Source organism: Salvelinus alpinus, chromosome 24, assembly GCF_045679555.1.
Source record: "Salvelinus alpinus chromosome 24, SLU_Salpinus.1, whole genome shotgun sequence".
Taxonomy (NCBI): Eukaryota; Metazoa; Chordata; class Actinopteri; order Salmoniformes; family Salmonidae; genus Salvelinus; species Salvelinus alpinus.
This window is the reverse complement of record NC_092109.1, coordinates 18188555-18213738: the sequence shown is the minus strand read 5'-3', so window position 1 is coordinate 18213738 and position 25184 is coordinate 18188555. Positions and strand designations below refer to the sequence as shown.

Genomic DNA, 25184 nt, shown 5'->3' with positions numbered 1-25184 from the left:
TTCACTTCATTATTTCCTTTCAAATTACAAGGATTGAAAATGAGTTGCCAGTAGATTGTCGACTTGTTTCATGATGATGACTGCTTGCTACCTAAGATTTTGAAAGTATGATGTTGTCAAAGCTACTGTAGATATAACGTGATTTAATATGATTTTATCTGTGGCCAATGACCTTGAGCCTTCTTGGATGGGCACTTCTAGTGTAACTCTATGGCAGCACCCAAGGGGCTTGATTTTTTTGTTGTTGTTGTTGATTTTGCAGTGATGTAGTGTCCCCATGAGTGAGAGAAAACTTCACGGCGCAACTAGATTACGTTACCAACCCCTACACTCCGTATTTTCCGCTGGCTGCCCCACCGCCACAGAAAGCACTGAGCTAGGCTGAAACACCTGCATTTTGGAGCTGCCTTACTCAAGAAAGCAAAAAAGACACCATGTTTGTTTGGGGCTTTATTAACTCAATTATTTTTAACTTTTACATTGTTTGCAAACTGATATGCGACATGTATTAATGCCAAAATAACATTCAAAACAGGCAAAAAATATATATATATATATATTTTTAGCTAAACAGGTGGGGTGGGCTCTTTCCCACCTGCCCTGGATGATGGGTCGCTACTGTACCAAGGTTATTATAGTAAACGGAAACTGAACTAAATCAAAAACAAATCGTGAAAAAACGATTTAGTAAACTGAAATAAAGTAATTAACAAACCAATTTGAAAAACTAAAACTATACTGAAACTATCTTTGACTCAAACGAACTAAAATAAAAACAATCAAGAATTATGTTACGTTTTTTTCTAATCTAAATTTTGGGCATAAAACGAATGTGGTTTTTCATGCTTTTTTTCTAATGGGGTTTTCAAGCTTCTGTATGTGAAGGGTCACATTGAGATTTACTTCAATTTAAAAGTAGTCTCAGCAGGATGACATTGCCATAAGCAGCACCACAGATATTGGTCACGTTACCCTGCTCAAACGTTGCATGTGTAACGGATGTGAAATGGCTAGCTAGTTAGCGGGTACGCGCTAGTAGCATTTCAATCAGTTACGTCACTTGCTCTGAGACTAAGTAGGGTTTCCCCTTGCTGTGCAAGGGCCGTGGCCTTTGTGGAGCGATGGGTAACGATGCTTCGTGGGCGACCGTTGTTGATGTGTGCAGAGGGTCCCTGGTTCGCGCCCGTGTCGGGGCGAGGGGACGGTTTAAAGTTATACTGTTACACATGCGTCAACCAATGGTTGCATGCCATGTGATTGACTGTGCAGTCGGGCACCAGATTGCTATAACATGTCGGTTTTGTTCCTCTACTCAGACGTTGCTGACGCATGCCAGATATTACAATGTCTGGATAGGTATTTTACGTATCAGCTAACCACATCATATGCTCACAGTGAGCTGAATTGATAAAAAGTCAGAATTACAAAGGTTGCCTTTGGAATGCAAACTATGTTGGTTCAGCTATCTACCCAAATGTTGAGCAAACTCCCAATCCTATTGCAGCAGGTTGCCATACAATTGTACATTAAATCAACAAACTGCTTGAAGTAAGCTGAATTTGAACACGCTTGTTGAGTAAAATTACAAATGGATGTCTGCTCAAAACCACATCCATCACTATCATATTTCCCAGCATGCTCTATTGCAGGTTGATTTTCAGAATTATTTGTTTCAATACCTGTGTTCTTGCATGTACATTGCTTGGTCGATTAATCTTATGCTACATACACAAAAGTAAATAACATCAGTTTTTGTGCTTCAGGTAGTCTCAATAATCAATATCACCTACCCTGGCAATTATTCTCAATGCAGGTTGTGGGTGATTAACTCACTCTGCCTGATTCCAATAGGAACAACACATCACTTTGCAAGTCAGCATAATGTGACTTGCAGGCTTGATGTGGCCTGTAAACCAGGAGTTTCAGACCACTGCGTTAAGATGTAACCTGGCAAAGAAGGCTTTATGATATATGTAATGTATTGTCATAAGGAGTTACATTCTACACTGGAAAATATGCAAATAAGGAATACATTTGAAAAATTATTATATGTAATTATATGTTCACTCAACCTAAAATTGTAAGTTGAGTAAGCATACAGTTCAACAAATAGTTATAAGGCCCCCGAGTGGCGCAGCGGTCTAAGGCACTGCATCTGTGCTAGAAGCGTCACTACAGACCCTGGTTCGATCCCGGGCTGTATCACAACCGGCCGTGATCGGGAGTCCGATAGGGTGGTGCACAGTTGGCCCAGCGTTGTCCGGGTTAGGGGAGGGTTTGGTCGGGGTAGGCCGTCATTGTAAAATAAGAATTGGTTCTTAACTAACTTGCCTAGTTAAATAAAGATTAAAGAAAAACTTGCACATATGTTGGTTTAGCGATATTAGCTATAGATATTTTCGACAAGGGTAATATTCTCACATATGAACAATTTATAACATTGAAAGAGTTTCCAATACATTTCAGAGAGTTTATTTCTGTGATCAAAGCTGTTCCCAGTGGTCTAACTACACTAATGAAAACTCATCTTAGTTTTGGGAATGATCACAAAGTATATCCAGAACTCAGATTGGAAGGCGTGGGCTTACTTGAGAGATCTTGTTGTAATAAATATATAAGACAAATTCTTCATTCACAAAACCAACTTACACCGAGAGGAACGTTTTTCTGGAACATGCTTATTCCTGACATTGTCTGGAAAAATGCATGGTTAAGACCTTACAAATACAAATACCAAACAAAGTTAAGGAAGTGCACTTTTACATAAGATATATCCATGTAATTCTATGATATCCAAATTTGTGGCTATTGATATCTGCGTTTCCTGTGAAAAAGAAGGAGAGAATCTGTCTCACTTGTTCTTTGAATGTAAATTTGTCAGAATTTTGGGAAAACCTTGCAAAATACTTATTTACCATTATGAACACTGCCTATGTTTCTGACATGAAAGATATAATATGTTACTATTGCAATGATAACAAGACCACTGAAATGATTGTTCATTTTTTTTTATTCTAGTTGCCAAATACTTCATACAAAAATGCCAAAATTCTATACCAAAATGACAAATGTTTCTGATTGAATTCAACTATCTTATTAAAACATTAACCCTAGTGAATAACAACAAGAATGACATCTTCCTGAATCGTTATAATAAGATTTTTTCAGAGTGAATACAATTGCACTAAAATTGTTTATTTTTTAAATTATTTTATTGATATTTTTTGTATGTTTTAGTATTTTCTTGTTAATACCTGTTGTTTTGTTAGACATGTTAGATGTAGTTGATGTAAGTTGATTTTTGTATAATGAATAAAAATGTAAAACATATATTAAAAAAGATTTCCTCGCATCGATACTTAACAGTAATCAAAATTATATTCAATACTTTTTGAGAAGCGTGATTTCATATATCATGAATATAATTGTTTTCACTTGCAGCAATGTTGAGTAACGAGACTTTTCAGACACAATTATCCACCATTGTCTAGGTATTAGTTGCAGATGAGAAGACTCCTCCGCTGCTGTTATGAGTCTGATGTTGGTTCAGCAGAATAAGGAAATTAGTTTGCTGAAGAATTAACTTTGTGTGACCAAAACCAAGACAGTGACTACACATTTGGTCCGAAAAACGAGTTTGCTGGTGAAAACGTGGCTGGCTAGCAAACTAGATAGCTACAAACTTTTACCAGCTAAGGTTACCTTGCTAACGCGTTAACTGTTACTGAACCAGATACTCCACCTCATCTGTGACTACTCTCGTTGGCCCACCTACCTAGTTAGCTACCTGAATATCAATTGAAACCTGCTAGGTCGCTCTAACTTCATATTTTAATCTTTCAGATACAATCTTCATGAAGATGTTGGAAAAAAGGGCGATGTTAATGAACGTGATGATGGTGAAAAGGGAGAAGACTTCCACAGGCATGAGTGTCAGTCGGGAAAAAGAGACTGAGGTGGAAGGCGCACCAAAAGGTACACACCCATAGGCTATATCAGAGAATAAAAGCGTCCGCCTAGATTGATCATTGGTCATTAAAGGTGTGTGTGTGTAAGATGAAGTATGCTAATTGTGTAGAAATGTATAACTTGTCGGCCAAAACCAGCAAGTGTTCTAGACTAGTTCAATTTGTACTCCCTCCCTACTTAATAACCCACTTAGCTAGCTACCTGAACAGATAATGATATCAACATGAACAGTGCACATGTGTATTGCATGATGTCAATACTAGGCTGATTTCTATTTCTATTGAAAGAGATTTGCGTCAGTTCAAATCTGGTATCAGGACAAAATGTGATTCAGAGTCACCGAATATATTTTAAGTATTTTAATTAAACTCAAGCGATAAATGGTAAATGCAATTTTCGTATATACGGGTTCACTGTATCACCGCGCAGGGTAAAACAGGGAACTGGCAGGAAGTACGTAAACAGCTGTTCTTATACCGTGATGACGTAGTTCCAACGCGTCTGTTGGCCTATCACAGTAGAGGCTGAGCGCGGTTTAGACTTTGCCCAGCCTATGCTGGCACCCGGACTTGTCCAAGTCCCTTAGTGCTCTCCTCTGTCCGCATCTGGTTGTTGGGTAGATTAGATCCGTCTTGTGTCTGTCGATTCTACACTGAAACAGTCCCTAATATGGTATTGTCCAGTGCCCTACCCTCCCTGGTTGGCTTAGAGATATGCACCCCTCCCCTCTCCAGATTGACCACAGCTTTTATGGCCTGTCACTCAATGTTGGTCAGTCTTTACACACCTACACACACACATCTGTATTGTTTGTGTGTGTGTGTGTGTAACAAAACAATATTCATCTTCAAACAATATGCTAGCAGGCTATAGTGCATAAACATAAATCCTAACACTATCAATGTCCAAAAAGAGAATACATTTTACAAGTATCAAACACTGAAGTTAAATTCTTAGCTAGCAGATTTATAATGTGGAATATTTTTGGTTGTTGCATGTCTTCTTTTTTACACATACTGATTTTTTATGATACAGTATTCATTTCTACAACTACTGCTCTGACCCTCTCTCTGAGGAGGCTCATCAAGAGGAAGAGGATTTTTACTCCCAGACCTCACCTGGGGCTGACTCAGACACAAGATGACCAGAGAAACACTGAGCCAAACTCAGGCAGGAATGGAGAAGATGCCCAGTGTGGAAGGTAAGCTACTGGAGACGTCGACAAGACTACACTGAATACGTGTGGACACGATCAAGTCCATTAGCCGTATTGTATGGTGCAATTTTATGAAACATATTACTTGAATCACTCAGCTAATGGCATTGTGGTACCACTACCATTTAGACAACTTTTGAGTGACTTTTTATGATTAGGAATACTCAGGACAATCAGTCAAAACACCATTTAAAATTAGTGTTCCTATGCATTTATTGGGGTAAATGCCACCATTAGACTATTAAGGAATACTTTTTTAGGGTGGGTACATTGCTGTTAAAGTTATTTAGGAGAAATGGTCATTCATATCCACAATCTCATTTATATATGTAATGCAGTAGTTTGTTTTACATTTATGCCTCAGCAACCACAATGTCCCTCTCTGTTGCAGATGTGGTATTGCTCTCTGAATTTGATCATCAAGAGGAAGTTCACCTTAATCCCCAGATCTCACCTGCATCAGACCCAGAGAAACAAGACGGCCATCCCTCAAATACAGAACCAAACCCAGGCAGGATTGGAGATAATGTGCAGAATGGTGATTCTTTAAATACAGCCCAAAGTTCGGATAGAAGCGCTGCCACTGGAGCAGTGAAGAAGCCCTTCATTTGCGACTTTTGTGGAAAGTGTTTCAATTGGAGATATGCTTAAGCCCACCTTAATTCTCACATCAAACCCTTTAGTTGCCTGCAGTGTGGGAAAGGTTTTCGTACAAAGACAGGGTGTAGTAATCACCTCTTGGTGGTGCTTTCTAAAGAGAAGACCTTCAAATGCGCAGATTGTGGGAAGTAGTTAGGTCAAACACAGGGAGCTTAACCCAACTCGGAACACCTGCACAACATGTGAAAAAATATTCTGTGTGGAACGTGCTCTAAAAAGGCACAGCTTCAGTGATCACCCGGAAAGGGCATACAGCTGCTGTCTAAGACCTTTCAGTCATGGTATCAATGGGATCTTCATAAAGCAGAGCACTCGAAGGAGAAGTATTGCTGTGAAACCTGTGGCAAGCTTTTCCTTTCATCCTTATCCAGTCAGAGTGCAACTCCTAAAGCAAGGGCTTATCGCTGTGATGTATGTGGCAAAGGTTTCCGTCTTTCAACCAGTCTCAAAGATCATATGACTTTACAAACTGGACAGAAACCTTTTGTCTGTGGTTTATGGGTAAGAGTTACTGTTGTGCAAGCCAGCTCAAAGCACGTTTGCCCATACCAGAGAGAAACCGTCTGTGACGTATGCGGAAAGTGTTTCCATCTCGTACACTTTTGAAAGGCCAAACCATGCACCCTGGACAAGAACCTGTCTGTAATTCATGTGGCATGCTTCTGGGGTGCAAGTGCTCTCAAATGACATATGGCCTCCATCCATACCAGAAAAAGAGACTACCAGTATGTCTGTGATGTTTGTGGCAAACATCTCTCTGATGCAACCTGGCTCAAATGGCACGATCGTACATATTGGTGAACAATCTTTTGCCTGTAATATGTGGTAAAAAGTTCTGTAACCCAGGCAATCTCAAGACACAAGCTTTCTCACACAGGGCAGAAATTGTACGTTTGTACTACTGGTGGTAAAGGTTTCACCCAATTAACAATCCTTAAGATACGTCAGCACAGTCACACTGGTGAAAAGCATTACGTGTGTAATATATGTGGGGAAGGCTTTACCTCGCATCATCGCGTGCCTACGTCCAGAAACAGAAGATGATTCACTTGCCCTCTTAACTTCAAAGTCACGTCTGCAGCCACTGTGGTAAAGGCTGTTATCACAAATCTGTGCTGTATCAGCACATACACATAGGAGAAAAAAAACATTCAACTGTCATATTTGTGGTAAAAGTTTCACGATGAAGGCTACATTTGATATGCACATGCCTCAGTCACACAGGTGAGAGACCATTCAACTGTTGCATATGTGGAAAAGGTTTCACGATAAAGTGTACTCTTATAAACCACATGAGCACTCACACGGAATAGACCATATGCTTGTGAAGTGGCAAGAGATTCTCCCAGACAAGTCATTTAGTTTGGTGTCAAAGTGTTTGTGTGCAACAAATATGGGAATGTGCCCGAAACCTTAAACTTCATAAGTGCAAGTTCAACTAGAAAACAGTTATTGGAAAGAATGTACAGGATCACTCTGAAGAAAACCACTCCCATGATCACTCTGTATAATGGGATGGGCTTACTTCATAGATGTTCAGTTTCATTTGATGGAGAGATGATACTTTTATAGGCACAATAGACAATTCTACTCTACTGTTTGGATGTATACTGAACAAAAATATAAATGCAACATGCAACAATTTCAAAGATTTTACTGAGTTAGAGTTCATATAAGGAAAGCAGTCAATTGAAATAAATTCATTAGGCACTAATCTATGGATTTCACATGACTGGGAATACAGATATGCATCTGTTGGTCACAAATACAAAAAAAAAAAAAAAAAAAAAAAAAAATAGTCCTCAGGATCTCGTCACGGCAATGTCCATTCAAAGTGCCATCGATAAAATGCAATTGTGTTCGTTGTAGATTATGCCTGCCCATACCATAACCCCACCGCCACCATGGGGCACTCTGTTCACAACGTTGACATCAGCAAACTGCTCGCATACACGACACCATACACATGGTCTGCGGTTGTGAGGCCAAAAACGACGTTGAAAGCAGCATATGGTAGAAAATGTCATGTTAAATTATCTGGCAACAGCTTCGGTTTACATTCCTGCAGTCAGCATGCCAATTGCACGCTCCCTCAACTTGAGACATCTGTGGCATTGTGTTGTGACAAAACTGCACATTTGAGTGGCCTTTTGTCCCAAGCACAAGGTGCACCTGCGTAATGATCATGCTGTTTAATCAGCTTCCTGATATGCCACAGCTGTCAGATGGATGGATTTTCTTGGCAAAGAAATGCTCACTAACAGATGTAAACAGATTTGTGCACAAAATGTGAGAGAAATAAGCTTTTGAAACATGGGACCAACCCAATTTTTGTTCAGTGAAGATGTAGTTGTTTTGTCTTCTATGTATAGATAAGATATTTGGTGAAATATTTATTGAATCAACGGGAAAAGTCAATACTTTCCTAACAAGTTTGAATTGGAATTTTGCCTTGAGTGAGCAATAGTTTTGTTGCGTGGTGTTCTGATTGCATTCAATTAATTAATATTACACCCAATAGATGAGGGAGACTTTTTGAGTTTTGCCTGGCTGATCTGTGGTGGTTATAATTCAACAATGCTGGCAATAAAGGTCTAGCCTCGTGAGGATAGGAAGTAAATACTAACACTTATCTACTTGCGTAGCCAACACAGTGCTGTGGTGATGGAATAAATAAAAAACATAAAAAATTAAATCCCCTTTACATTACTACTGAGATCATCTCTTCACACATCAACACTTGCTTTAGTGCCTAATGTTACAAAACACTTCTTATTCGTATCCCTTGAAGCACGTGTCAAACTCATTCCACTGAGGGCCGAGTGTCTGCGGGTTTTCGCTCCTCGTACTTGGTTGTTGAATAAAGTTCACTAATTAGTAAGGAAATCACCTGGTTTTATAAGTCTTAATTGAAAGGAAAAGTCAAAAACCAGCAGACACTAAGCCCTCCATGGAATGACTTTTACCGCCCTGCCTTGGTCAATCCGACTTCTGCAGTGGCCGTACAGCATTTACTTGTGATACGGCCTCTGAGAAGTCAAGGCTTTCATTCTTCTTCGCAGAGCTGTTGTGAAGGAAGATGTCATGGAAGTGAGTTTGTTTGTACAGGACCTCACGCCCCAACCTACCGTCAACAAATCATGTCAATGCAGAGCTATATGGAGCCCTCCGCATTGTTACAAAATTTGCGAGGCGCTTGGCGATGCAGTACGGAGCTCGATTTGTCCTCTGCAAACCTCCAGAGGCACCTCAATTGTGCCACACCCTCTGGACCATATTGCTAGATCAAGCATAAATTGTTTTAATAGGCAAGTAATTTCAGAACTGACCATGACCGGACTAAAGACTGGAATGGAATGAAATATGAAGGTCACAGAGTGATTTGCCCGGGGACCAGATGCGTGACTTTCTAAATCCACTAATGTCTGGAATATCTTTGTGTTTCATTCAGGAAATGGTCCTCTACAAACTGGAATGTTGACTAAAATTACATTTGAACCTACTCTACTGGTTACCTGCGTGGTTGGTCCTTATGTGGGCAGATTTGACAATATATCCACCGGAAAGTATTATTAAACCAACGTTTCAAAGTGCTGGTTGTGTGTTCAGATTTCTATTAACTGAAGCATGCTCAAAACCATGTAAATGTGAGCTTGGTGAGTATGCATGCTGCGTCTTGTGAATCTATTCACGTTGTGTGCGCATGCTTCATGTGATAGAAATCTGAACACACTACCATTGCTGTTCCAGTGAGACTTACCCCCACACTAGTGGGCTGCAAATGTTTTATGTTAATGTGGGCTCTGTGTGACACTAAAGACTGTGGCAAGCAGAATCAACAACCACCATCATTCAAGACCGTTGCTTTGTGAGGTGTTTTTAAAGTTCACAGATAGCCATATGTAAATGCAAGCTGAAAAGTAACCAGGGCCTTGCCTTAGCTCCAAGTTATGCCGCATTTCAAGGATTTACCCCAGTGTTTTACCCAAAAGGCTCAGACTTGTCTGTTTCCATCTACACGGGCCGGCATCCGTGTCTCAGTGGGCCATGGCTCCGGCGGATCTGCTCTAAGTTGGAGCCAAGGCAAGGCCCTGGGTACTTTTCAGCTGGCAATTACAAGACAATGGAAACACCAATTACACTAGAGCGGCCCACTAAAATAGTCTGATTATTTCACTGAGCAATTTTTTGAATTATTATTAAAGGTGCAATATGCAGAAGTCACTATGTACAGTTTAAGTCGGAAGTTTACATACACTTAGGTTGGAGTCATTAAAACTTGTTTTTCAATCACTCCACAAATGTCTTGTTTAACTATAGTTTTGGTAAGTTGGTTAGGACATCTACTTTGTGCATGACAAGTCATTTTTCCAACAATTGTTTAAAGACAGATTATTTCACTTAATCACAATTCCAGTGGGTCAGAAGTTTACATACACTAAGTTGACTGTGTCTTTAAACAGCTTGGAAAATTCCAGAAAATGATGTTCTGGCTTTAGAAGCTTCTAATAGGCTAATTGACATAATTTGAGACAATTGGAGGTGTACCTGTGGATGTTTTTTCAAGGCTTACCTTCAAACTCAGTGCCTCTGCTTGACATCATGGGTAAATTATCCAAGACCTCAGAATTTTTTTTTTAGACCTTCACAAGTCTGGTTCATCCTTGGGAGCAATTTCCAAACGCCTGAAGGTACCACGTTCATCTGTACAAATAATATTACGCACGTATAAACACCATGGGAACACGCATCTGACATACCGCTCATGAAGGAGATGCGCTCGGTCTAGAGATGAACGTACTTTGGTGCGAAAAGTGCAAATCACTCCCAGAACAACAGCAAAGGACCTTGTGAAGATGCTGGAGGAACCGGGTACAAAAGTATATGAACCCACAGTAAAACGAGTCCTATATCGACATAACCTGAAAGGCCGCTCAGCAAGGAAGAAGCCACTGCTCCAAAACCGTCATAAAAAAGCCAGACTATGTTTTACAACTGCACATGGGGACAAAGATCGTACTTTTTGGAGAAATGTCCTCTGGTCTGATGAAACAAAAATAGAACTGTTTGGCCATAATGATCATCGTTATGTTTGGAGGAAAAAGGGGGACGCTTGCAAGCCAAAGAACACCATCCCAAACGTGAAGCACGGGGGTGGCAGCATCATGTTGTGGGGGTGCTTTGCTGCAGGAGGGACTGGTGCACTTCACAAAATAGATGGCACCATGAGGTAGGAAAATTATGTGGATATATTGAAGCAACATCTCAAGACATCAGTCAGGAAGTTAAAGCTTGGTCGCAAATGGGTCTTCCAAATGGACAATGACCCCAAGCATACTTCCAAAGTTGTGGCAAAATGGCTTAAGGGCAACAAAGTCAAGGTATTGGAGTGGCCATCCCAACGCCCTGACCTCAATCCCATGTGTGGGCAGAACTGAAAAAGCATGTGTGAGCAAAGAGGCCTACAAACCTGACTAAGTTACACCAGCTCTGTCAGGAGGAGTGGGTCAAAACTCACTCAACTTATTGTGGGAAGCTTGTGGAAGGCTACCCGAAACATTTGACTCAAGTTAAACAATTTGAAGGCAATGCTACCAAATACTAATTGAGTGCATGTTAACTTCTAACCCATTGGGAATGTGATGAAAGAAATTAAAGCTGAAATATATCATTCTCTACTATTATTCTGACATTTCACTTTCTTAAAATAAAGTGGTGATCCTAACTTACCAAAACAGGGAATTTTTTACTAGGATTAAATGTCAGGAATTGTGAAAAACTGAGTTTAAATGTATTTGGCTAAGGTGTATGTAAACTTCCGACTTCAACTGTAATTTCTTGGTTGCAAAAATTCTAATAGTTCGCCTAATTTCTGTGTGTGACAAAACAAGCAATGTATAGTGTACAGAATCATTGGACCATCTAAACCGCTGTGAACTAGCTTTGCAATAACCAAAACTATTGTATTTTCAGCTACGCATAAGAACGGGAAGCATAGAAAATGACAGATCTGTAACTCACATTTCTATGTGAATTTGGTCAGGATGCCCATAAAGTTACATATTGAAGCTATCAATAGAGCATTTTCTAAATTCCAACGTTCCACCTGCAACTATCGATGGAAGTTTATAAGTCACCATTTTCTTCCAAGTTGAGAATGAAGAAAGTATCGCCAAGAAAATGTTGGTCAAAAATTATCCAGCTATGGGTGTACAGCTGCCTGAGATCAACGGTTATCACAACCAATGATTAGAACCATTTGATTTAATTAGCTATGAGCAGTGGTGTGTTATTTTCTGATGATTGGCATGATGAAAACAGGTATCTATTTTGCAGCCACACTGTGCAAAAGATCAGATCTCTTCACCTGGTTAAATCAAGGGATATATTTCATTATTTGAATTTACTTTTGAAATGACTAAATAAATAAACCAGAAATTGACATTTTCACACACTGGCACTGTATGCAAGGTGCTGGATATACAGAATATATGATGTCAAAAATGTGGTCAACAACTCATGAATAATACCTCAACACCTCATGAATAATGTACAATTATTGGGGGGGCTAATTTTCTTTGGACTATCTTTGGCTGCATTTACAAAGGCAGCCCAATTCTGATCTTTTTTTACTTATTGGTATTTTTTCCAATCAGATCAGCTCTGGAAAAGATCTGAGGTGAATAGATCTGATGTGATTGGTCAAAAGACCTATTAGTGGAAAAAATATCAGAATTGGGCTGCCTGTGTTAAAGCAGCCTTTTTGAGTACAGAAACCGATATGGTGTGGAGATAATTGGCTTGTTTAAGTAGGTAAAGCTGAAGCAACTGACTGCAGACGAAAATCAAGGTGCATCTGGATAAGAGCGTCTGCTAAATGACTTAAATGTAAATGTAAATCTGTGACAGCCAAAAAGTCAGATTGGTTTTCCAACTGCAAGGCACAGTGCAACATGGCAGTGTTGCCATTGTTTATATACGTTTTTCTTTGTAATGTCGAACTAAGCATGTCTCAAACTGTAAATATGTGTGTACATTGTACTATCAATTGGGGAGAGCCTCAAATATCACATTCATTTCTGTATCCACTATATACATATGAATCGTGGCAAAGTTGCTTCCTCTTTCAGTCACATCTTTGGTCCCATTCGCGTGGGTCAAACAAAACACTTAATGATTGGTTCACAATTAGTGCCTTCCACAATGCAGGTGATGGCTGTAAATTGCAGCTGGTGAGAAGCAACTGCGGAAAAAAATGCAGTCCACTGCAGTTGAAACTTTGATAACACGCTTGTTGTAAAGTTCATGCAGTCGTCATGTAGGCGCAAGTCGGACCATTTTTATCCACAGAATGCAACACAATTTGAAAGGTGGTGATCAGCGATTGTCACCAACTTGACAAAAGTGATCCGCTCGAACGCGCCCAATAAATATTGTATGATGATGATGATGTTAAAAAAGGGGTGTGTCCTTAACGTCATGAATAATATTGTAATATTATGGGTTGAATATAAATTATCCGCCATTTTGGAAGAACCGCATGCTCAAATATGCAAGTGAGTTTGTTCTAATTTTAGCCAGGTGGAATAGTCGTGATTTAATCACGGGTCAATATGTTTGTTCTTGAGGTCTTCGGCTCGTAAAAAAAGGTCAATAGATTTAGAGGTGTAATCCAGATTGTATTCCAGTAGATTTTTTTTGTTAAAAACTTCATTCTCAACATGAAGGGAATTGTTGAAGAGCCCATCGACACCGAAAGTGCTGGTTTTGGGTGCGCCGTGACAAACCGTTTTGGTCAGCTTTTAGACGACGAGGCCGACCCGTTCGACATCATTCGAGAGGCTCAGGTGGAGAAGCAGAAGAAAAAGAAGGATGAGCCTAAAAAAACTGCCACTACAGATAAACTTGTTAAGAAGGACTCTCAAAAGGACAGGAGAACTGCATTGAGTGCTGGGGAATGCGACAATGCACACGTTAAAAGTTTACAGGGTAAGTCGATGCGATATGTGAAGGCCTAGTTAGTTTACTTCAAGAAAGTGTCCAATTTATAGTGAAGATTGACAGCACGTGTCGGGTGTATTGCATGTGTAGTTAGCTAGTTAAACTTACACAATTGCGGCGTGACGAACTTTGCTCACTATTGAACTTACACTCTAATAGAGGTTCTTGCTGTTTGTCCTTCGCGTGTTCCATGTAACGATTTTATGGAACTCTGTGGGATTGTGGACTTTGGGTTTTAGACTCTTTGGGTAGTTAACTACTGTAGCTAGCCAAACATGTAACGTTAACTACTGTAGATGGCAGCGAAGTTCGTTGCAACATGAGTTTACTCCAGCTAGTTATTTTTACTTGAATCAGTGCTACTTTCGTGAAATTGCTAGCAATTTAGTTAGCAAAGCTGCCGCTAAATCGATCACATGCAAGCTAACGTTAGTTGTCGTTACAGAACAGGCCTTTGACGGTATCTAGCTAGGTAGTAGACTTGCCACGGTAGTCGGCTAGCTAACGATGGCTTAAACCTGGATTTGGGTCATAACACAGCTGTACACGTTAGCAATGTCTGAACATTTACACTGAACAAAAATGTACGCAACATTTAAAGTGTTGAAATAACATGACCTGAAATAAAAAATGTACTTACATTTGCCATACGCACAAAAAGCTTCTCATTGTGCGTACATTTTTGTTTATGCCTATTAGTGAGAATTTCTCTTTTGCCAAAATAATACATCCACCTGACAGGTGTGACATGTCAAGAAACTGATTAAACAGCATGATCTTTACACATGTGCATCTTGTGCTGGGGACAAGACAGCTTTCATAATGTGAAGTTGTCACAACACAGTGCCACATGTCTCCAAGTTGAGGGAGAGTACAATTGGCATGCTGACTGCAGGAATGTCCACCAGAGCTGTTTCCAGATAATTTAAAGTTAATTTCTCTATCATAAGCTGCCCCCACATCATTTTAGAGAATCTGCGGACTGTAACCACACTAGTCCAAGAACTCCACATCCAGCTTTGTCATCTACATTAAGCTTTAATTTATGTGCAGGTCCGAAATATCCTCAAGTTGCACCTGGCCATGTAGAGGAGCGACGAGTTGGCTTCCGGGATCGAAGGCAGAACGACAGTGAAGCACCCCTAGGATACTCTATTGAAAGGTAGTTATACACGAGGTGCACTGGCTATTCAAGGATTCCCATGTGTAATTTCCTTCTGTTTATTTTCTATGCTGACACTGCTTTGCAGATCTGAGAACTGGGTACTTGTATGCAAGTTCAAACTCCACCTGGCCCAACAGCACCCTTGGTGGAGCAGTCATGCTCCTTACCCCATTCTAGTCTTCTCAGATCAGCTAGGAGAGAACAAAGGCTTATCGTTGGTCTAGAGCAGGGGTGTCAAACATACGGCCCGCGGGCCGGAACCGGCCCCCAAGGAGGTTCGATCAGGCCCGCAGGATAATTTGAAAGTGGAAAAAATGCATAAAAGACATGGAATTAATATTTTTAATTCGCTGCAATTCATGGATTATCCGCTAAGGGGCGCACTCTTTCCATCAGAGTAGAAGACAAGCCGCATCACTGAGACAGACTGAAAACAGCAGACGGTATCAATGCGCCATCTGCTGCTTGTTACGACGTTGTTAATACCTTGGTCTCTACCTCTCCGCTACACCCTCATTAGCCAAAATGTCGTTATCCAAACGGAGAAAAGTAGATAAGGAGTGTAGAATTTTCAAAGAAAAATGGACCACGTCCTATTTATTTACAGAGATGCACGGAAAACCTTCGTGCTTGGTGTGTTTGCAACAAGTTTCGGTATTTCGGTACCTTTAAAATGCTGCCTTAGATACTGTTTGCATTGAAAGAATACAGCTCTGTGAAGATGAATCCTTACTGTGGTGATTTAAAAAATGTGCACTTTAATGTTAGTCAGCAGCTTCAAAACAAAAGTTGTGTGATGGAATTCTACTGTTCATACAACTCCATAAATTTTCAGTATGTATTGTATGTGTATGTATGTTTCATGTATGAAGTTTACAGATTTACAGGACAGGCGAACACTTTCTTCATTACACATTTAAAATCACTCTCCTTAGTTTGTAAGGTGTACGCAGGGATTACATTTAGATTTTATATGCGTATGTGTAAGTGGTTTAAAAATTCCTTTCTTTAAAAGTCTCATTTAATCTTAAAGTGCATTACTATATTTTTCAGTACCAATTAAAGTTTTGTGCCTTTGTACAATCAGTGGGATCAGTTGCAATGCATATTTGTGAATGATAAAAGTAAATTGCACATTTGTCTAAGGAAATATGAGGTGTTTCATGAAATGTTTTGTAAAAGGATAGTTCATTAAATTTCAATATTTTCCTAATGTTCTTGTGCTTCTTTACACCAAAACAAAGGAAAGACATGATATTTTGGTTATTTATAGCAGAGTATGGTATAATTTTAATGGTCCGGCCCACTTGACATCTCCCTAGGCCGTATGTGGCCCACGATGCGAAATGAGTTTGACACCCCTGGTCTAGAGTATATGTTTTGACTCTGGCCGCAAGGACTGTAATAACTACTCACTCTACCCCAACAGGCCTGTGGATCAGGGTGAGCGTCCTGGAAGGGGCCGAGGTGGAGGCCGTGGAAGAGGAATGCGTGGCGGGGGCAACATAAGATCCACAGATGGCTTTGACCAGAGAGGCAAGAGGGAGTTCGAGCGCCACAGTGGCAGTGATAGAACGTAAGAACAATACTCCTCACGTAACCCTTATCAATTTTTCCGTGAAGTAGAGCTTGGTGACGTTTGAGCATTTGCCTGTTTCAGTGGTGTGCGGTCAGAGGAGAAGCGAGGGGGCAGTGGTCCACGTAACTGGGGATCTATGAGGGACCACATAAGGTGAGTATGCACACAAGAACCGTTGGTGCTTCGTAAACTACAGGTGTAGACGAACAGCAGGGATAAAGTGACTAGGTAACAGGAAAGATAATAAGCAAGAGTCGAGAGTTAGTGCAAAAAGGGTCAATGCAGGTAACAAAGCTAGTTGGACTAACTATTTAGCAGTCTTATGGCTTGGGGGTAGAAGCTGTTCAGGGTCCTGTTGGTTCCAGACATCGGTACTGCATGTCGTGCGGTAACAACAGTCTGACTTGGGAGGCTGGAGTCTGACAATTTTTAGGGCCTTCCTCTGACATAGCCGGGTGTAGGCCGTACGCATTACCCTCTGTAGCGCCTTGCTTTTGCTCAGTGCAGTGTTTAACTAGCTATAGGAGAGCTCTGCTATAATTTGGGGGAGTAGCCCCTGAAGCCCAGGCATTTCACATTCTGTTCGAAAGCCTGGGGAAGTTCTCATCAGGAAGACTATAAAAAGGGGTGGATTACAGTAGGGTAGGGATGCATGATATATCGGTGAACATATCAGAATCGGCTGATTATTAGCTAAAAATGCCAACATTGGTATCGGTCGGTCTAGTGTAACGCCAATGTTAAAAACCGATGTCAACGCTACCGTGCATACTTATATAATGTGGGTACATGATGTAATAATGCTACATGTGCAACAGCATTCCTAACCTAGCCCACACAATGTTTGCTGTGTGGATCGAGCAGTCAACAAGTCGAGCAGTCATTTGAAAGAGTAAGGTAATTTCAGCGATACAACTCCAAGGCGAAATCTGTCTTGTAAATTAGGGTTATTTTAAATAACACCTAGCTATATAGTTAGCTAGCTACTTAAACAGATTATGTGGTGTTATTTGACATATCTTTTTTGACACGCAAAGACCCAAACGGCGTTCCATAGAAATCCTGGTTGAGAATGAAACGGTGGAACAAATGAACAACGAAATAGCACAACAAGTAAGTGAAAGAAATGGCTTGTGATTGTTTTACTGGTAATGGGGACCTGTGTAAATGCCAACAAAATAACTTTTTGGTCAGTGTGGTGTGTAACCTTTATTTAACTAGGCAAGTCAGTTTAGAACAAATTCTTATTTACAATGACAGCCCGGATGATGCTGGGCCAATTGTGCGCTGCCCTATGGAACTCCCAATCACGGCCTGATGTGATACAAACTGTATTCGAACCACGGACTGTAGTGACGCCTCTTGCACTGAAATGCAGTGCCTTAGACCACTGCGTCCGTGTGTTTTAACTGTACTAGAATGCTTAAGGCCGCAAAAAAAATTAGTATTGGAGATCGTGTTTCTTTTTTTTCTTTTTTGTAAAGGAAAATATCGCTATTGCCCAAAAAAAATATATCGGTGCATCACTAATCTAGGGCAGTGGTTCCCAGACTGGGGCACTCCCCCTGTAGGGGTCAGCGGGGGGTTGTGGGGTCCCCCCCAAAAGTCAGTCTGGCTTTCAACTTACTTTTGAAAGTTGTAATAGTAGAATGTACAAGGTTGGAATGGGGGCCTGAGTGAGAAAGTTTGGGAACTCCTGGTCTAGGAGGATGCTAGTGACTTGTTGCCACTTATAAAACCAATCAAATATTTCCCCCTGGATGGCAGTCCAGAGGTTTTCAGAAAAATATTTCTGACTTGCAACAAGCTAGCTAGTGTAAGTTGCCAAATTAACGCCACAGGCTACTTAAATGTTGTCCAATTTGGTCGAAAAAGAGACGTGGACATATCAAGGAAGAAGGATAAAATAAGAAAATGCCCCTCCTGAGAGGGAACATGATTTCGACTCGGACCCAATCAAATGCAAGCGTTAACTGCCAGTGCTCCCATTCGAACACATAATCAGATACTGAAGTTTCCCACACTTCCAATAGTAGTCAACAAGATGAGATTTGGAAGGATGGAGGAATGTTGTGACTTGTATCTAGAACAAAAAAGCCAATGTATTCCTTTTTGATCAGAATTTTTTAAAAGCCCTCATTGAGGGGTTCAACAACCAACGTGTCTCAAGTGTTTGTCATCTGAGAATTGTCTTGCATGATTGTTACCGTAGTTATACTGATGTTTTTTTTAGTGCGGCGGCTGATGGTGCTGCGGCGACTGAGGGAGGTGACGGATATGAGGTGGCAGAGACTGGTGCAAATCTGTGAGTGACAAATGGTTCACCAGCACAGCACCACTATTTAATCAGACATTGAGACCATGCAAACAGTATACATGTATAGCCTAATTCTTTCTGCAATACTCACTAGATGTCATTTTTGTAGACTAGGCTATACATGCGCTGACATTACCATTTTAAATACTCACAATTCACTCTAGTTATAGAATGAGTTTTGGGGTGTTCGATTTTCCTATGCCATAGTAACCTGTTGATTCTCTGCAGCGCCCCTGAGAATGAAGGCGAGGGGGAAGCAGTGGTGGAGGTTGCTGTGGAGATGTCTCTGGATGAGTGGAAAGCCCTGCAAGAACAGAACCGGCCCAAGAAGGAGTTCAACCTGCGCAAGGCTGATACCATTGTGCCCTCTAACTCAGTGGTCATCCACAAGTCCAAGAAACAGGTTGAGGTGAGAAATCCTGGTAAAATGCTGCAAATACAGGCTGCTTAATCACTCGTTTTCCTGTTTGGTACATCTCATTGAGTCACTGCTAAGGTTGCAAAAGGGAGCTTGTATTACTGGTAAATACTACCAGTATTTTGGGAACTTGAATATATATTTTTTAAATAGATTGACAATGCTGTATAATATTATCCTGAATATAACTGATTTAAGTGAATACTGTTTGTATAATATGAGGGTTTTGACATGCAATATTGAAGGATATTTTTACTTATTTATCTTTCAATGTCTTTGTTGTAAATGTTTTGGTGCCAAACTGGTGGCAGTTGTAATGGCAGTAAATACTTGAAGACTTAATTGAAAATTAATCCACTAGAAACTTATGGACACGGGTATATATTTTTTGAATAAAAAAATGTTAAGTATAAATGACAAGTTACCATAGATTACCTATTTACCAAAATTCCAGTAACTTTGTTAAATTACTGGTAGTTTTACAACCCTAATCACAGCGTACTGATTTCTCTAAGTGTCTGCGTTGCCTGGGTTCTGTGAATCAGCAGGAGGAGTTTGAGGAGGTTGAGGAGGATGATGCTGCATCTCTCCGTCGCCCCGCCAATGACATCACAGCCAAGCTGAAGATTGACTTTGGCAGCCTGGGACGACCATCACGGGGGACCAGAGGAAGAGGGGGGCGTGAACGAGGTGGCCCAGCCACACGGCCAGAGACCGTTTCTCCTCAGAAGCCTCCTGAAAAGGTATGTCTGGTTGACTGGGTCCTGTTGGCTCTACATGAAGGGCTTCAAACCACAGTAGAGGGCAGCAAAGTGTTTTCTTTAGTCCCTGGTGCCTCATGCATTTGTGAATAGCACTACAATTGCCTGCTGGGCTTTGTTCTTTACCCACGTCTTGATGCAGGCATTCCACTAAGTTGACTCTGATTCTCCCCAGGCTCGGGTCCAGCAGGGACAGGCACCAAACCCTGATGACCCAGAGGACTTCCCTGCCCTGGCCTAAAGGAAGGGACCGGCATTAGACCAGAGCCCAGTCCATTGGTGGCCCTTCACCTGTACTGTGCTTTAGTGGAATGAGCTGCACTTCCCAAGAGAAGCAAAAAAGGAAACTGGTTTGCTCCTATACATCCCAAAGAACTGTATATAAATCAGAGTTCATCTGAATGGCCTTTCATTGTAATGGGAAATATGAATACTTGACCTGTTTATAATAATAAATGCACTGTTGACATTGACACGTCTGGTATAGGATACAGTTTGTACAACCTTGTGTATATTGACATGGTGATGGACCCCTTATTGTTTGCTCCAGTGAAAATGTATCAATTTAATTTGAGCACAATAATTACTGTAGTTGATGGCCATTTGTCCCCATGCCTAGACCTGCAGCGTGCCTTTGTCAGCCACAAGGGGGAGTCGAGACCATTTCAGTCCTCACAAGCCATCTCAAATTTGCCTCAAGCCATCGAACAACCGCTCATCCAAATGTTAAACTGCATGTGATACTTGGCCTATTAGAGTAAATTGCTTGGTGTATTCATCTTTATTGTAGAATGTGTTATAGGCTATAGAAATGCTTTGTAGGACATGTAAACATCTGTGTACTTTTCCATTCTGTAGTAGTGTCAGTAACTGAGCTCTCCCCCTGCTGTTCACTAGTAATGAACTTCAATCCATGAAGCTTCCTGTCATTAAATACCTTTCATAGCGCCAGTGCCCCAGCCAGCTCCACTTTTTTCTCCTGTGAAACTAAGCTGGTCGCTCACTTTTAATGCCACTTTAATGAATTTTGTTCAACCGTTTGTGTTGATGCTCAAGAATTTGGTGTGTTTAAACTTTGTCCCCTAGTGAGGATGGTCAGTTTTAAGTTCCTACTTTACTTTGGGCATCTTAACAATTAGAATCAGTTGGTCGGGGAGCAACACTCATTGGTCTGCTCATCAGTTAACCTATTGACAGAAAATAGTCTTTGACCTGTCTGATTTCTTATAAGGAAATATTTTTTTAATTAAAGAGACAGCTAGGCTACATGAGGTATGCTTCTTGGTGGTGATACTCAGGCCCAATGAGACTAAAGTCTCGATGGGAGTGGGAGAAACAATCCCCATGCAAGATATTGGATAATGGTAGATGGATGGCCAGAGCCTCTGGTAGAGGAGCTGAGCTCTAAATCAATGTGTCATCTGATCAGCATGTTGATCAATCAGCCATCCACACTGACCTTGGCTATACACACCATTAATTACACTCTGTAGAGCACTGTATAGTCATACATCAACTCGCAGAGGTGTGTGAGAAATTTAAACTGCAAGTTGACTTAAGTAATAAAAAATCTAGCAGCCCAGCTGAAGGTGATTTGTACATAGGCCTACCGGAACAGTGACTCAATTGAGAAAATAAACTGAAGTTGACAATCAATGGTTTTTGAACAAATGTGCAGACATGTCTTTCTTCATTGGGTTCTCTGAAAGGAGTGCTCATTATAATGATTGGCAGGTAAAGGTCAGTGGGGGGTTGATATAGGTAATAATGGAAATACTTATGTTAATGAGATATACAAAGTATATTGATAGCATGCACTTCCACTCAGGTGTGGTTCCTGAGTTAAGCAATTATGCTTAGGGTCATATATAACAATGCTGGGCAGACCATTATTTTTTGGCTACCATGGCAATGCCCCCATCTACAGGGCACGAGTGGTCCCTGACTGGTTTGATAAGCAAGGAAGAAATGTAAACCATATGCCATGGCCATCTCAGTCACCAAATCTCAACCCAATTGAACACTTATGGGAGATTCCGGAGCGATGACAGTGTTTTCCACCAACAAAACACCAATTATGGAATTTATTGTGGAAGAATGGTGTTGCATCCCTCCAATAGAGTTCCAGACACTTATAGAATCTATGTCAAGGTGCACTGAAGTTGTTCTGGCTCGTGGTGCCCAACACCCTATTAAGACACTTTATGTTGGTGTTTCCTTTATTTTGGCAATTACCTATATTTCATCTGAGGAAATCAAAACAAGGCTCTTATTGGAGCCCCATAAGGCCCTGTTGTTGAAAAGGATGTGAGGGAAGTGATTGGTTTTTCTCACAAGAGGAGAGCGAGTGGTTGAGTGCTGTTCATCTGTCAATGCCTCAGTCTGGTTATTTACAAGGAATTTGTAATTGCCCAAGTAAATATCACATAATCCAAAATCACAATACATATCGCTGAGACAAACATGAACATGTATTTTTTTTTAAAAGTAGGGGTGGGGAATGAACATTAAGAAACAATACTTAATCATGTCTAGCATCTCCTTATGCTTTTATGACCCCATCTAGGCTGGTTAAAGTGCACAAAGACCAGACAGTATTGTGGTTTTTCTTGGCTCTGTCCTAGTACATTGATATCACATTTTTTTACATTTGCGTAGGCTTACCACCGTGTGCACATTGCTGCACCTATGATGTGAAGAAATAATAGTTTAACATTTGAATCTAAACATTCTGATCTGTTCCATCAGCTTTATTAATTGATACGGCATGTACCTCCCATACACTACTTTGATACACATCGTGGGGATTAAGAAGTGAGTATATGCAATGCCCACTGAAAAAGAAGTGGGTATACGGCGTACACGCTGCTTCTACTCTAATGGTGCCACTAAGACAGTCAATCTGGATAAAAGTGTCTGCTAAATGGCATATATTATAATTGTTATTGGGCCCAAATAGGCTGAACCGCCCATTATTAGCCTGAAAACGTCATCCTGGCATGTTTGTTTTTGCTAAAAACTAAAATGTAATTGCAGCTGATTTTCTGAATACATTGCAGTCAATGGGAAACGATGAGTGCCACAGGGTTGACATTTATGCCAATACATTGCAGTCAATGGGAAAAGATGTGTCACAGGGTTTTGTCAATACATAGCATTCAATGGGAAAAGATGTGTCACAGGGTTTTGTCAATACATAGCAGTCAATGGGAAAAGACAAGCTTCAACCAATTTAATCTTATGTCAATAAATGCAGTTAATAGGAAAAGATGTGTCACAGGGTTGAAGCGTATGTCAATAAATTGCAGTCAATGGGGGAAGAATAGCATCACAATATGGACACAGAGAAAGGCATCATATACATGACACCCTACTCTTCTATTTCCCCCCTCGCTCGCTCTCTCCCCCCTCCCCTCCATTCTGTCTCCTCTATACTATTTCTCTCCCTCTATCTCCCACCTCCACCTCTCTCCACTTCCCCCCTCCACAGAGAGGATATTGACGCATAGATATGCATCAAGGATATTGGCATATAAGTCAATACATTGCATTCAAGGAAAAAAAGTTGGTGACAGCTGCAATGGGTAAATTGGTTAAAGACACAGACAGGAAGACAGACATAAACACCAGGCAGGCAGGCAAGCAGACAAACTCTAAACTCAACCCTAAACCTATACCCTAGCTTCATATCCAGATCCCGGCTCAACCCTAACCATAGCCCTCCACATCTCGTCTCTTGGAGTTAGGGTTGAGCCAGGATGTGGACATGAAGCTAGTTCGGGTTGGGGTTACAGTTAGGGTTGGGCGGGGAGTGGACATGAAGCTTGGGTTAGGCCGTCCAATGAACAATGAATTAATTTGCCCCTCCCCCCACTACATGGCAGAAAGGTAGGCCTCACTTGAAACTTGACCTAGACTTAATGGGCTCTTGAGTGACATTGGCAGAACGTTTGAGGCTAGAAACAAAATTCAAATATGGCAGCCAAACTTAACTGGCGGACTGCATTCCGGGTCCGGACCCAGAGAACGGTCAATCCGGACCGGACAACGTTGCATTTTGTTATATAAAAGTCAATACATTATTTTTTAGACAGCTTTAAGAAATCAACTGGGCGCAGCAGCCTCTTTAACTCAGCAAACTCTCTTTCTCACTCTCTGCTCTTGAAGCAATGGCCACCTCTACTAGTGCCCCGTCTTATCCAATCATGTGATTATATGCAAATACAAGAAGCCGTGTTTTACCCAATCACATGAATCCAAATATCCCTTATCCAATCGCGTGATTATATGCAAATACAAGAAGCCGCGTTTTACCCAATCACATGAATCCAAATATCCTCTGTGGAACCTTGGGATAAGTAGGCAGAAAGAAACATAAATATTTGACCGCTGTTTAACTGTAAATATCACAGATAGAAGAGCTTAGTTACCAGTATCTTTGTTAATATGGCTTGTAAAAACATTATTAAAAAAGGACTCTGAAAACCGTATATTCAAAGACGAGTGGACGGAACAGTATTTATTAATTCTCCCCGCAACTAGCACAATGTACCTGATATGCAATGAGTCCGTAGCTCTCGTGAAAAATGCCAATGTTAAGTGCCATTATGACACCAGGCATAGTAAATTAGATCAGACATATCTCCTGAACACCGAGGTGAGAACCAACAAGATTAACCAACCCAAATCCCAATATGAGAGATCCACCAAAGTCCTTGTCAATTCCCTGACAGCCCAGCAACATGCTGAGTGGTCACTGAGGCTAGCTTAGGTTTTGGGAAAACACAAAAAAACATTTTCAGACGCTGAGATGGCACAAGAATGCATGTGTGAAGTTGCTGACATCTTACTCGAAGGTAAACAAAAAGATGAGCTCAGGGAAAAGATCAAACAGATCCCACTGTCAGATTCACAGCAATGAGGAGAACTGAAATATTAGCTGAAGATTTAACTTCATAACTTGATGAGGCCATTCAGAATGCACCATGCATTTCATTAGCTTTGGATGAATCAACAGATAACACTGACAATGCCCATCTTCTGGTGTTAGATTTTATAATGAAACAAAGGAATTCTTAAGCTGTCGGGTTTAACAAAT

At 40.8% G+C, this 25184-nt stretch overlaps 1 protein-coding gene and 1 pseudogene across 2 annotated transcripts; both read left to right on the top strand.

The window, feature by feature from the left end:
* Positions 1–3849: 3849 nt before the first annotated feature.
* On the top strand, positions 3850–6656 carry LOC139552256 (zinc finger protein 141-like; annotated as a pseudogene).
* A 6676-nt stretch (positions 6657–13332) lies between these two features.
* On the top strand, positions 13333–21037 carry LOC139552255 (intracellular hyaluronan-binding protein 4-like). 2 transcript variants are annotated; one of them, XM_071363799.1, is made up of 8 exons: positions 13333–13834; positions 14900–15008; positions 16441–16587; positions 16672–16743; positions 18824–18895; positions 19136–19316; positions 19874–20068; positions 20262–21037. In XM_071363799.1, exons 1-8 carry the CDS (start codon positions 13567–13569, stop codon positions 20325–20327), a joined length of 1110 nt encoding a protein of 369 aa, XP_071219900.1. In that variant the 5' UTR covers positions 13333–13566; the 3' UTR covers positions 20328–21037. The 2 variants fall into 2 exon arrangements, with proteins under 2 accessions (XP_071219900.1, XP_071219899.1); XM_071363798.1 differs by having other exon boundaries at positions 19871–20068.
* The last annotated feature ends 4147 nt before the right edge of the window (positions 21038–25184 follow it).